At 46.9% G+C, this 15,028-nt stretch overlaps 1 protein-coding gene across 1 annotated transcript in view; it reads right to left on the bottom strand.

Annotated features, from left to right (window-relative positions):
- Window positions 1–14,428, bottom strand: part of pid1 (phosphotyrosine interaction domain containing 1) — a 29,956-nt gene extending 15,528 nt beyond the window's left edge. The window contains exons 1-2 of the mRNA XM_080006975.1: window positions 14,253–14,428; window positions 4,327–4,473 (exon numbers count right to left, since the gene is read on the bottom strand). Coding sequence (XP_079863101.1) covers window positions 4,327–4,473; window positions 14,253–14,282 — 177 coding nt within the window. The 5' untranslated portion in view covers window positions 14,283–14,428. The remainder of the gene's footprint in view (window positions 1–4,326; window positions 4,474–14,252) is intronic.
- Window positions 14,429–15,028: the final 600 nt, after the last annotated feature.

The following is a 15,028-nucleotide window of genomic DNA, read 5'->3' as shown; positions in this document are numbered from 1 at the left end:
TAAACAAACCTGTTGTAGCAATAGAGTATGACATGCATATACAATGCGTTTAGACCGAATAACGGCCCAGGGGGAAGCTCTGTTAGGCACTGAAGCAGACTGGTTACAACAGGAAGATAAATTATCGTCTTGTATTTGCTTGAAAAGCCACAGTCTTGCCCTAAACCTCCACTCCATCACCATGGCAACACCCAGCGGGCCACCACTGTCACCACCTTGTGGTTATGTAATCCAGGAGAGTGTGTGCCTGAGACAGACAATGAGGTGGATTCGCGGGTACACAGTATACACACACACACACACACACAGACACACAGACACACACACACAGACAGACACACACACACACACACACACACACACACACACACACACACACACACACACACACACACACGGTTGGTTAGCATTCTTGTCGGAATATTCCGGGCACCGAATCAAAATGTCTGCCAGAACAGAACAGAAAAGTGCAGAAAGTTGGATGCGAATGCTGAATCCACCCGTTTCCTACTGTTGCGACTGGATTTCAAACAATTCAGCCACACACCCGGAGAGCGGACGTTCATATGTTAATGTTAAAACCCGGCTTTTCCAGATTTTCAAACCCACGCTGATTCAAACCTTAAGTTTGATCGTTCTCCAAGTGTTGTCGGTTGTTCCTCTTATTAAATAAATCCCGAATGATTTCAAGGGTGTTGTTATAAACCACACACACCTCATATACTTCAACTCAACTATTTAACTGAGTATCTACAGTAAGGGTGTAACAAAACTACAGTATACGACTATAAAAAAAATAAAATACCTGAGTTTTCTGATAAGCTTTATCGTTATACATCATTCATACATTTCATATTAAATGCTGAATGCCTTTCAGGATTGGGGTTGCCAGTTCTATTTCACTGTGGGTTGCCAGATCACCAGCCGGTTTTTGTGATGAAAGGAGCTGAGGTTTTAGTGGCTGTGGCTGCGCTCGGCTCTGTTCATAGAAGCAGTCGAACGAGACTTGTTTACGGCAATCAATCAATTTGTGCTTATGTGTGCGTCTGTGTGTTTGCACTGAAGTGCCTTATAAGTACAGACAAACTTGTCTTGTTGCTCGTGTCAAAAGGGGCTACAAACTGGGTATTTGTTTACATGCCTCAAGATGCTTTTATACTATATCAGGAGATGTATCCAATGCATTCCAGTTTGATGTGCGGCGTTAAACAACAGTTGAATCAGTCTGGCTGGTGAGGTCAATGAGACACAGCATGATTAAAAACTAATAATAAAATAAAACATGACGTGCAAATGCTTGAATTCATCTTTAAAAACACTGGTACCTGAGTCCTGGCTGTACAACTACAAACTGCAATGATAACACAGAGGAGGGCTGTGGCAGGGCCATGAGGGGTGGCCTTTCATACCTGCTGGCTGTTAGTTTTGGCAAAGGGACAGCGAGACCCAGTCAGTCTCTCTGCCTGCCGGTCAACAGGGAGCGTTTCAGCTGGAAAGAAGCACGGCGGGGCGAAGAGGAGGGAGCAGGGCAAGAAGGGAGAGGGCGTTAAAGGCATAGTCCTCAATTTTTTTTATTCATTCTTATTTATCCTCACCGAACCTTGAAGTTGTGGATAATAAGGATTTTTTTTTTTTTTTAATCCAGCTATCGCTTCTCAGTATATCTTCTGCAGCCGTCTGCAAGTTGTAATGGAAGTTGCACATGAATCACACCTAATGTCATTCATGGAATTGGTAGTCTGACGAGGCAAATTCTAGCACCCAAGAAACCTCCAATGGCCGACATTGAACTTGAGGACAAATTGATATGAGTCCGTCTTAAGTGACTGTCTGAACGACAATATAGCGGTTTGGAACAACTTTTAATGCTTGTGTGCAAGGGAAAGAAGTCGTCCAGCTCCACAGAGCTGAATGGACCTGGTGCCACCGGACAGAGCTGGCGGAGGAACTCTGGGAAAAGCTGCGGCTGGTGATACATATTCAACCACAAGGTTCCATTTTTTTCTCAGAGATGTTCACATGATCGCGTTAACGAAATTATGACTTTGATTGCCAAACATAGACGGAAAGGACTTTTTTACCCACACTTGCTCCCATCGCAGTGTTTCCACTATGACTGTAGGGCAATGAGAACCCTCTCAAGGCCGACAACAATCCATTTTTAAAATGTCCAAAATAGCTCCAAACACATCGGGATCCAACGCACGCAGCTAATAACAAAAACCGTGGAGTGACTTTTTTTAACATTGTATTTTCAAAATGCATACCAGTTTAATGCAATTCCCTCAGTAAGTGCAGCATAAAACTTCGATGCCAATGATCCACTCAACGGCATTAAACCAAACGGAGACATCGATCTGCCGTTCCACATCCGCTCTGGAGTTATTTGACGGTCATCAACAGGCTTGGAAAAAAAATCTGGAGGAAACAATACATCAGGAGAATCCCTCTCTCACACCCGGTGATGGCTGCATTTACACAAAACATTAAAGGTGGATGATATAGGGAACAGTGTGTGTGTCCCTACATTTTAATATACGAACATAGCTATATTGTTCACGTAAGATTTATTGTATATTGTGAAATGTTTCAATTTTTGTAGTAAATTTCTAGGTTCATTGGATGTTGCCATTGTAAAGAAATGAATATTAATTACGATCATTTTGAGGTGTGCTGCTCTGTCCATACAGGGATGGATTAAGTGTGGATCTAATATGATCTAAATGCGGGGATTTGGCAGGGCGGAGAGATATGCAGATAAATCATTGACGGGTCATTCAAAGTGACTGGAAGTCGCATAAAACAACTAACAGACTGTGGCAGAGGGAAGACAGATCTACCAAAAAGCCAGACATACGAGGAGAAAGGCGGGCGCACAGGAATCTGTCTTTGCGGCTCGAATCCTGTGGCTTATTGCAATGGGGCTTGGCTCTCAGTTAGCGTTGGCTCGCCTCGGAAGGAGGCACTGGGAGGAGGAGGAGGTCGAGGTGGAAGACAGGGCCATTCACACTTTGCAGAGAGCCACTGAGGCCGGCCTACGACTGCCAGCAGTCTGGAAAGCACTGGCACGAACACACTCGAGAGAGAAACGAGCAGCAGAGAGCCTGACCGTTGGCCTGGTCGTTCTGTCTCTCCCCCCTCGGACCCAGAATTTAATATGGACAAAGAGTCCATCACCTCCGTCCGTCTCGTTTTTTTTTTTTTTTTTTTTTCTTTCTGTCCCGCTTAAAAACCGGCCCGATGGAGTTTCACTTCATTTTTACAGGTGGACCACTGGACATGCTGCTGAAGTTCCAACCCTCCTGGTCCCTTTGCTGCCGATGGCATTTAAGACACTTGTGCAACCATCTCGTGGACGCGCACGTGAGCAACCGACTGTTCAGTCTGTTTCGGCCACGTATGTGCTTTTTGGCGGGTTGCGTCTAGGATTATTTTCCTCAACCTCCTAAAAACAACTTGCCAACTTTAGAATGAATGTTGGCTTCTAATGACCCTGAAAATGTTTTAAAACAACAATCGGAACGAAACATCCACAAAGTGCCGAATATTTTCTTAAACAAGACATTTTCTCGCACACACGCACACGCACACACACTCAGTCGGAAGTGTTATTCTTAATAGCAGATCAAATCCACTTTTTTGATGTGTCGACTTGTTTGTTTTAGTTTTTAGCTGAAACTCGGCAGTGAGTTGAGCAGCGCCTCGGCTAGAAGTCGGAGCCCAGGCACAAAAGCAAACAAACACACCCACGCAACACACATTTAGAGACATTCATGGGCATCCGAATACAAATAGCCAATGTGTTTCTTTTTTAAAGTGGTAATCCGTAAGATTATTTTGTTAAAAAAAAATCTGATACATGATACATTATTTGGCTGGCACTTAAAATAAACAGCCAGTCAATATATTTGTGTTCGGCATTTGCTCATCTATGTGCTAGTGCCACTGTTGGGGGCGGGGTCCGCCTTTTCTGGCAAGAATGGGAAGATTGGGTGAGGGGAGGAAGGGCAGCCGCTGATGAAGCTGCGTGGTCGTGGTCAGTAAACTGTCAATATAGAAAAAAAAACAGCACCCTCTGCTGAAAAAATATCTTCACCATCAAGTGGCTAAAACAAATCAATGATCAGAAGATGCAAACTTTGGAGAAAAGAATGTGGCAAAGAGCAAAAGCGGAGATCAACCGGGGCGTTGGGAAAAAAAAAAAAAAACCTTGCTTTTTCGACCTTGCTGGAATTCTGGGACTTTTAATTGAATCCAACCAACACAAGCAATCTTAAGGATTACACTTTAATGGCTCAAGATAAATAAAGAACATTTTGTCCGTACCTTATATCCAGCATGGGTCCTGCTCTTTGGGAGAGGAGTGGCGGAGCAGAGCTCGATGGCCTCAGGCTCGCGGAAGATCACCGTGGGCAGCGGCTCCTTCCTCAGCGTCAGCACATTCAGCTTGGACTTCAGCATGGTCTGGAAGTGCTGGATGACAAGGGGGGTTCACTTGAAAACAAGGAAACAACCAGCTCAATTCAACAATAAAAACGAAATCAGAAACCCGCGGCAGAAAGGCAGCTAGATGGAGAGGTGAGGTTTCTCTGGCCTTGACAGCGAAACGAGAAACGTTGTGGTGACGAGGATCGGCCAAAGAGGGCAGGAATATAAATGTGTAAACTAATCTGGATAATACGGCAGGCTTCATTATATCCCGGTGCACTCAAATGACCCGCCGTCTACTGAAACCGATACGTTGTCATTTATCAAAACTTCCCGAATAAAGCAAAGTTTTTTTGACAGCGCGACCGTCTGCGGAAGCGAGACAGGGGAGGGAAGGTGGAAGCGGGGGGGGCGCTTCCCGCGCTGTGTGTATAGTGCGTCCCCGAATCCACAGCCGGGGTTTCGTGAGGCCGAACAGAACCACATGTTCAATCTGGCTCAGCAGAGAACGCTCGCGCTGGAATTTCTGGGCTTCCTCTAAATAACCCGAGACAAAACAGAGCGGCTAATGAAATCAGGACTTTCACAATTTCAGCAGAAATTAAGCGGCCTGTGGCAGGAATGCCACAGGCCGCTGCTCTCCGGCCCCGCCCCGCATCACGCAGGATCCAGTAACACCGGTCACAGAGAAACGCAAATGGAGTCCTGGCATTTCTTAAATGTATGCCGAGAAATGTTCACGCGCGGCTGATGCGTGCAAAGTTGTGGCGAGATCTAGATGTCTGATGCAGGCGCCGGTTAAAGCAGCTCAAAGCAGACCACGCGCCACGAGTGTCTACCTTAAAGCACAAGTATAGCAGCAAGATGTATCGATACAAGGCTCCAAAATGCCTAAAATCGTGAAACCAGCAAGAATAACTCGAGTGACAGTTTTTGCCTCATGACCTGTATTGAACCAAATATCAATGATAACGATATCAATGATGTTTCACAAGGTCTCTGCTCAAGTCCTTCCATACAGCTGCAGTGGCACGTGTCGGCCAGCGGGCGGACACCCATCAGATGGCATTGAACGCTGTGGTTCAGTGCTTCAGAAAAGGATGTAGTCAGTGACCGCTGCCTTAAAAGTTATGCAATGCCGTTAAAGCCACTTTACTCATTCCGAATCGGGATTGCGCGCCACACCACCTCCAAGGCCAGAGGAGGCGGAAACGGGGGAAAATGCCCAATCGAGGGATCCCCCCTCGGTGTCCTTCCTCGAACCGTCAGACCTGCGGGCGCCTCCACGCCACAGAACGCTTTCGCCGGAAAAAAAACAACAACAACCCAGGACCGAAGGGAGACGGGAGAGGAAAGTCGAGGGAGCAGAAGAGAGGACAAAAGCAGAAGAAAGGGATGGAGGGGAAAAAAGGACGAGGCATGCTGAAAGAGTTGCGAAAGTAAAGCCACATGTGTGTAAACGTTCGCTGACCTCTATGTCAGCACTTTACAGCTTCCTGACAGCAGAATGCATTCCTGCGGCTGCAGGGGCCAAGGTGGTGCTGGTGGTGGAGGGGCTCGAACCCCTGTACCCCCGACCAGGAGGAATTAAATAAAAAAATTAAAAAAAAAAGACCGCGACCAGAGAGACGCTTGTGGAATAAAACTTTGTTTTATTCATAATATTTGCATTACCTTTACATTTCTTTAAGCCCTGGAGTCCACACATCCAGTTTCTGTTGATCCTTTTTGGGACTCGAACCCCGAGCCAGGGAGGTTTGTTTTCTCCTCGCCAGCTGGAGAGTGCACCAACGCTGTCTATTTTTTGTTGTTGTTTTTGGTAGGTAGAGAGGTCCGAGCCCTGAGACTGGACTCCGGGGTCCGTATTCTATAGACAATGGCAGCTGTCAGCCAGGAAACCTCAGAAGAGGTTGGGTTATTTATTTATTTTTCCAAGGAATGATGAAAAACAGCCCTATTTTGAGATAGCCACTACTCTCCAGAACGTTCAACTGTATGGAAACGAAAACAAAACGGGGTAAAATTTAAGGCGACCGTAATTGGCTCCATCGGCGTGAGGTTTTGCCCGATTCCATCGCCGCATGACACGGTGCGAATCGTGCATTTGGACCCACCTAATATCCAGAGCACTCGCAGCCTCTTGAAAGCCCAACCCCCCTCGACTGTCTGGCACAGTTCTGGACGATCCTCTCATATCCTTTGATGGAATTCATACTTCAATATGACATGTGACTCTGGGGCACATTTTATGTCAGAATGCCAAATACGTGTTTTTGTTTTAGCTTTCATTTCAGATTCAGATGCTTTATCTTTCGCAGAAATGGTACATTTGCGGGGGCCCTTTCAAAACAAGAGCGTGGTTACATTTTCCTGTGTAGAAAGTCACCAGGTTACAGAGACATTCCGACATTTCATTCGTTTTTTTTCCCGTAAATGTCCAAGCGATGAACATCATTTCAGTGGTGTTCATACTTTCTCTGATCTGGGTGTTTCCTAAACAGGGCTGGGAGGATGATTCAACCCATGTCATCATTGGGCAACATCAAAAATGGCATATGTAGGCATGCTAATTTAGAATTTTTTTCTGACTGTCGTTAACAGTTATCCGACGGTATTAAAAATATGACGGCTCGCCCGAATAAAAGAAATTATTACATTTTTTATTGGACTTTACCAATTATAATGATAAATAAGGGGCATCATGAATATATATTTAGACACGACCACAGCAGAGACATGGAGCTGTTCCGTATTTGGAGCCGTTCCCCCAAAGTAAAACAACTAAAAACAGTGTGTTTTTAGTTGTTTACACTGTTTTTAGTTCTTTCATTTGGAGGGATGCATGGAGGAACTCGTGCCCTTCCTCCGTGTGACCGACCCCCGTCGAATATTTGCATGGAACAGCCGAATCATCTGACAAAATTCGGAGACAGCCCTAGAGATTATTAAAAATAGTTGGCAACACACAAAATGAATCCCCCATATGTTTAATGGACTCTACCTCTCAATTTGTCTTTCACCAGGCAACAAACTTTTGTACAATTACATTTTTTTTTTTTAACTGTTTAACTGTTCTAACCGACAATAACAATTTTGATCCATTAATTCTATCAGTTAAATGGTTAATTATTAAGATCCCTAGTCTTATGTTGTTTCAGTGTGGGCGGAATGGAGACAATGCCATGAGAGAATTTTGGAATCTAAATTAATGTGATAATATGTGACCGATAATGTAATGTAAATAAAAATCTGGCGCGGCACAATATCTGGTAAAGAATTGACAAAAAGCAGAAATAACATCATGAAGACCCTCTTTGAGGGTAACACTGATATTATGAAACCGAAAACTGAAACGTTACATCTTAATCTGATTATTTCAAAAGGGCATAACCCTAAAATATTAACCCATAACTCACAATAAACATATGTGCTATAAGTCGAATTCTGTTCCGTTAGTTCCATGAAAATACTTTGAACTAAAAAAAAGGTAGGCAACACACAGGAAGCAAACATCTAGTCGAAATGAACGCTCGCTATTAAAGGCTAAATATTAATAACACCTTCTCCTCAAACCGTTCACGGTGAATAAACAACTTGAAAAACGACGTGGGAGCATGGAAGCTGGCATGGAAGCGTGTCAGCCGGAGTGTGAAGCTGGCCTCCCGCGGTGATGAATTTAACAGGTCACAGATGCTAAGCTCAACTTTTCAGGCCCCAGAGGGAGCATTCCTGGAGCTAGAGAGGTTCTCAGGTCAACCCTCATGGTATGGCCCCGCGCCCAACAAGGTAAAACAAGTCTCAGCCACGGCCACAGGGTTCACCGATATAGGGATTCACTGGATGTGATCAGAGCGACTTAAAGCAGACTGACTGTAGGTCGGCCTGGGCGACGTATGGATATTATATCGTTATTGCGATATGACACATGGGAATTTTTATTATTTGGAATTATCGTTATCGAGGTATTTATCCAAAAATATTGTGATATTAGATATATGCAATTTCGCCTGGCCCTAGAATGGACCAACCATGTTTCGGTACAGGCTGATTCTGGTATTATGAGAATGAATGAGATTCAATGTAAAAGTTCAAGTTCAAGACTTTGTTCGCCAAGATTTTCATTTTGAAAGAATCAAATTTGTACATTTTCAAACGGGGAAGGAAACCCTGTCTTTGCATTTTATTTTAGTCAGTGTTTTGTGACATCTCATATGTGGCTTTGACTTCCAACTGAACATTCTGCCCACTTCGTAGAAAATACCGAGATATATTTCCATTCAGCCTAAAAATAGCGAGATATGATTCTTGGCCGAGGTGGATGTAGGCAGAGCTGAGCGAAGGGGTCGTGTCCAAAATGCACAATTCAGATACTGTACGCTTCTATTTTAGACAGGGGTAAAAACTTTATCAGGTGTCTTCATTGAACTATAACTTAAGTCCAAACACACACTGGAGCTGGACAATAAGGACAATATGAAATGGTTCGACTTCCTTCCAAAACGGACCGCGCAGATCCCCCTTGTGCATGCATGTCCTTTAATAACGGCACATCATCCGCACACAGACTTACTCTAAAGCCCCCGGTGCACATGCACACACATGCAGACGGGAACCCAGACAACACATGCAACGGGGCTTAGACATGAAAGAGCGTGGAGCTCTGTACCAGATGTTGGAGGTCTGTCTGGAGTGTAGGCGAAGAGCAGGACATTGGGGCCACCGCGCTCTTACATTTGTATCGGCTCACAGCCTCTGCCTCCTTCCATACATTCCGAGAGGCATCCTCCCAAAATGACACCGCGTCCCGAGCCTCTCCCCCCTCCACGGGAGCGTGCATGACCTAAGACTCAGCGACAACTGGCTTCCAGCGCCCCGGAGCGCCGTCGTAGCGGGGGCTGAAGCTCGGAACTTTTGTTAAAAAACATCGCGTGCAAACGTTTTGCGACATCTACCGCCTCTGGTGCACGCACGCACAATAGCGGAATTGTTGTGGCTTTTTCTTTTGTTTTGGAATATCAATTATACACCGCAGAAATAACAGAAGACATCAGCGCTTTCGATCGTCAACGTCAGTTACTAGTGACGACGGGACTTCAAAAGTGAGCGCAGAAAAAATAAGATCAGAGTATCTGGCCTGTCAAGTATTTGGTATGTACGCTAACAAGTCACAGCCTCCAGGACTTCCATCACAATCTGTTCTTCAATGATATAAATCGTCGGGGTAGTGCTTTGTGATAAGATGAGGGCTGCCCCCGACTAAAGATTTTTCTCGTCAACTATTAGTCGTCAGTTCAAGCCATTAGTCGACTAATCGTTGCACGTTTACAGTATTTATTTAATCATTTAAATGTACGTTTTTGGGGCATCAGAAAATGGTTTGAGTTCCAGGCCCGAGAAAGAATGTTATTACTAACATTGTTAACACTATACTACATTCCAAATAAATACAAAACCTAATAACCAGCTTTTTAAATGTTTTTTTAATTTACGAGCGTTTTACGAGCACGGTTAAACCTTACATTGGTTAAACTTTTTAGTCCCCATTTTATAAATGTACAGATGTAAATTACATATTGATATTGATCATTTTCATTGAAATGTGGCTTACGGAAGATCGTTTCCCGGTGTCAGCGTCCCCTCGTTGGGCGCATTTCCTGGAGCTAACGGATCCCGGGACCCGCCCATAAATCCCCGCTCCGAAAAGTTGGGAGAAGTTTTTGTTCTCTCTGAAGAACGACTAACAACGAACTGACAAAAAACATAAAACATAATTCCCTCATTAAGATCTGGACCCAAGCTCAGCCCTGCCCCGTCTGTTGTCCTGTCACCGCTCCGTTAACGTGCAGTTGGATGAGCTACCCCCCAGGGAAAGCCTCGAGACTGTGAAGCTAAATCCAAAACAATGTCAGGCTGAAGGGGCCGAAAGGAGGAGAAAAGGACTTAAAAAAAAAATAAATAAATAAAAAAAAAAGCAGGCAGTAATCCATAACACGCCTCGTGGTTGTCGGTACGTGAGTCGCGTGACATGCGCCAGTGACGTATGCACGGATCGAAATCGCCAGAAAACCTCAAAGTTGCACAACGGTGGACTTGCCAAGCATCCGCTTCCTGAAGTTACATTGGTTCAATCATGTTGCAAGACAAAGAAAGTGAATGGACCACGTGAAAATAAAGAATATGCAGTACAGCAAAAAATAATAATAATAAATAAATAAACGGATATGCAGTACATTGTATTAGTGCCTCTGGTTAGCACATCGCATTCCAATCATTCTTAAGAATGCTTTTATCTTATTTTATCTTTCATTTGTCATGTGTTGTTGTAGTCTTCATTAATCCCCGTGAGGAAATGAGTTCTGTGCATTTTACCCATCCTAGTATCTGATGTGTCTAGGAGCAGTGGGACGCAGCCCGGGGAGTTAAGCGTTCTTGCTCGAGGGCACTTCAGCACCCCACCCGCCGAAGATCAAACCGGCAATCTCCCGATCACTAGACGACCCCCGCTCTGCCCCCCGCTCTGCCCCCCGCGGGCTCACGGGCGACAACAAGATGAGGTTCCCCTCGAGGCCCAGCACCGCAAAATGGAGCAAACGTCGGGGCGTCGGCTTTGCTCTAATTCACCCCATAGGTGATTGCCTGCAAAAGGTGTTATTTTGCATCAATGTTTACCCTTTCTGGAGATCTTACCCATGTGGTTTACATTTTCCTACACAGAAAAAAATAAATAAATTTAAAATAAACCACAACTAGGACCCCAAATCTGCTGCGTGTTAGAGCCACTGCGCCACAAAGTGTTGCGATAGCGTCCCTCTATGTGTTTACAGCCTCCTCCTCTGATCCCGGGACACTTTACGAGAGGAAACGCGTCTGAATGTGCTAAACCGTGGGAGGGCCGTAATGAGGCCTCCAGAGCTAGGCCCCAAAGAGCAGGAGGACCTACTTCTGAACGGCGGCTGGAGGGGGCGCCGCGTGACGGGGGCGGGGATGTCGCGATCGGCGGACGAAAAACGTCGTCGACTCTTTGACGCAAACTGTAAAAGACCCGCCCCCCCCCGGGGTCGCGGCGCCCGGCACGGCACCTCCCGCGGATTCCTCGAGCCTGGCGAGGCCACGGTCACACCGGCGGGGTCGTGACTGACCGCAGAGGAGCCCCCAGCAGCCAGACGGAAAGAGGAAGAGAGACACGCAAAAAACGAGAATGAGGTAAAACAGAACGAAACCGGAAATGGGCGTGTGCCGAAAGACCAACGGACGCAGCCAAAGAGAGCCCTCGGGAAAAACAGCACACGTGCAAATCGCCCCATTTTTTTTTTGTATAAAAAAAAAAAAAAAAGAGTAAAACAGAGTCATACAGAGAGATAGATCAGCGTGACGACAGACGCGATCGACGGAGTGCGGTCGTTTTCGACCTCAACCGGCGACTTCTGCGGCGTCGGGACGAGGTGCCTGCCCTGCCCTGTTTGTCAGTCACATGCGAGAGAATGAGAGGGAGAGAGAGAGAGAGACAAAAAAAAAACAAAAAAAAACAACCACGGCTTGAGATGCTGCTGACAGGGAATAAAATAACGCTTAGTGGGAAACCATGGACACGCGGGTGGGGGACGCGCCGTCCTGCCGTCGGTGTTTAGACCCGACTGCATCCCTCTTGGTGGATCTCTCCTCTCCCTCGCCGCTCCTCCCTCTCCCTCCCTCCCTCCCTCCCTCCCCCCTCCGAGACGAAGGAGCAGCGAGACATCGAGTGTTACTATGGCAACAGGAGATAGTGGCAGCGAGGGGAAAATTAAAATAAAAACGTGCGTCGGTGTCGCGGCCGGAGAAGGCAACAAAGCACAAAATAATAAAAGAAAAAAAGAATAGGGCGTATCGGGGAAAAGCCCGAGACGGCCCGCGACACCGTAAACGCCGCCGTTTCCGGCGCGGAGAGGCGAAGCATGACATCAGTCGCAGGGTTGAGAGTGGATGACTGTTGCCACGGCTACGGGGGGGAGGGGGGGAACGGTCATGCATTTCTATGGATCCACAACGCGGTGTTTTCCGGGCCTTCACATGCTCAGGCCGTTCTCTTCTGCCGCCTTTGGCCAAGAAGAATATGAGGTTACAAAGCCCCGGGTTTGGAACAACAGCACATCTCATCTCGGTGTTTCCTGTCCGGGGCGAGACAGGAAGGCGGTCGCTCGGCTACGGAGACGCCGCAAGATATCGCGTTCTATCACATACCGGGGGGGGGGGAGACCTAGCTCAGACGCAAATCCGCATTTTGGATTTCCCCCGCCGTTGCCGGGACAACGGGGCCGACACATTAAATATAAAAAAATGTACAATTCCTGCCCAAGCCTGACGACCGAAGGAGTCGCTTTCGGCCTTCAAACGCGCACGTGACCCTTCCTCGATGAACCTGTGCCCGGCCTTCGCCGTCGTTTCCGACCTCCGGCCTATGTTTACGTGAGCCTGTCGCAAAATAAAAACGTTTCGGTCCCCGGGTTCAGGCCTCAACAAGCGATGGGATTTTTCTTTTTTTTTTTTTTCTTCTTCTTCTTGCAAGATTCGACCAAGTACCCACCAGGAGGCCGACGGTGGGGTTTTGGTTTGGTTTTTTTTTTGGACGCCTCATGCTGGACCTACACTTCACATATTGGGAGGAACTTACAGCTTCTTTGGCAGTGAAATGACCACACAGCCACGCAGAAAGTGACCACGGATCTGACGCAGACACACCACAATGAGCAAAAGAAAATGGCTTTTTTTTTTAGGGTCCGGAAGAAGAGGGAAACAGCAGGACACCCCCCCCCTCCGATAGTTGGGTACCAATGAAACCGCGCTACAGATGTTTTGACGTTTGGGATTTAGATCGTACGACTCAAACTGATTGGCACCGAGCGTCCGCGAAAGTACGTAACTTTCAGCACTGTGTTGAACGCCGCGCAGTCGACCCAGAAAGGAAGGAAGGGGGGTGGGGGGGGGGGAGGAAAAGCCTGGATAAAGTCACTTTAAAAACAAGCGGCTCTAACGAGGCTCTGCCCCGCGATCCCATCTTCCCGAGAGCGAGGTTGTGCAAGCCGACTTGGCCGCGGTCTGCGGGGAGACATCTGGAGAGCATTAGAGCCCCGGCTCGGTGCGCGGCTTGCCCCCTCTCGCCCCCGGAGATCAAACTACGTGTCATTAACAACCTTTTTTTTTTTTTTTTTTTTAATTCTTTCCTCTCTCTCTCTCTCCCCGGTTTTCCGAGCGAGTCATGAACGTCACGGAGCTGAGGGCGCCCGGGAGAAACTGCGTAACAGCCCGCGAAATGCCTCCGGACTGCGGAGCAACGGCGGCGGCGGCGGCGGCGTCGGGCCCACCGCGGGGGTGTTTTTTTTAAGGGGATAGAAAGAAAACAACAAAAAAAAAAAAAAGGAGGAGCGGATGAAAAAGGCCTCCGTCGCAACAGACTTGAGGAACGCGTTCGGATGAATATCGAGGAGGAAAACGGGGGGGGGGGGGGGGGGGTAAAAGTAAAACTATGGAAAGCAAATAAAAATAAATCGATAAAAATAGAAAAAGGGCAATATTCAAACCGACATGAGCTACAATTTGAATTAAAAAAAAAAACAAACAAAAGAATATAAATATATATATTCGATATAAAAACCCTGAATAAAAATCAGGGCTTGAATGATAAATATCATTTCAAGACCATCGGCTTTCCGTTCAACCATCTGTTTGTTGTTGTTGTTGTTGTTGTTGTTATTTATTATCATTTTTTATTCCCCCCCCCCCCCCCCCCCACGTACAGCGGGACGAACCGAACCGAACCGAACCGCGGAGCCTCCCACGCAGCCTCCTACCTGCAATCGCTCCGACGCAGGCTGCCACATATTAGAGCACTCGCGGGTGGGGTGTGGGGGGCGGGGGAGGTCGTGGGGGGCGGGGGGGGGGTCCTTTCCGTCGTCACCGGCACCGCGTTCCTCTTCGTGGTCCGCCTCGCGTCCGCTGCTCCTCCGCGCCGCTCGCCCCTGCTCTCGGTCCGGGCTCCACAACACTGAGGCTGGATTCCAATGGTGGCGGTTGTTGCGTCGAGGGAAGTGCCGCGGCGATGCTCCGCCTGGATGCGGTCGCGGTCGCCGACCTGCAGGGGGCGCTCAGCGGCGCGGGCTGGCCGCCCCCCCCCCCCCCCCCCCCCCCCTATGGGCCCCATTAGGAATTGCAGTGGCCTCCGCAGCAAAATGTGTTTCTGTGTCTGAATCCCAATGTTGTTGTCAAAAAATGGAAAGAAATGATGTACGTATTTAAAATAATAATTGTATATCCCTGCCTATATAAAAAATACATGTTTTAATAACATTTAAATATTATAGATAGAGAACGTATCATGTAATGTGGTTTTGTGACCGATATATTAACACTATCTTTATTTACTCAAATAATGTGATAAAAAAATAATGCGAGATCCGCCAATTTATGTCAGTTTAAGTTACACAGCACTTTATAACATCCAGATAAAGTATACAGTATACCACTTTTTTTTGCCGTTGTGGGTCCTCAGTGGGTCCTCAGAGCTGGCTACCAAGGGGCCCTCATCAAAAAAAAGTTTGGGAACACCATGTCTAAAGTGCCATAGTGG

The sequence above is a fragment of the Zeus faber genome (genome assembly GCF_960531495.2).
Source record: "Zeus faber genome assembly, chromosome: 9".
Classification (NCBI taxonomy): Eukaryota; Metazoa; Chordata; class Actinopteri; order Zeiformes; family Zeidae; genus Zeus; species Zeus faber.
Note: the sequence above shows the minus strand (reverse complement) of the source record. Positions and strands in the feature narration are given on the sequence as shown.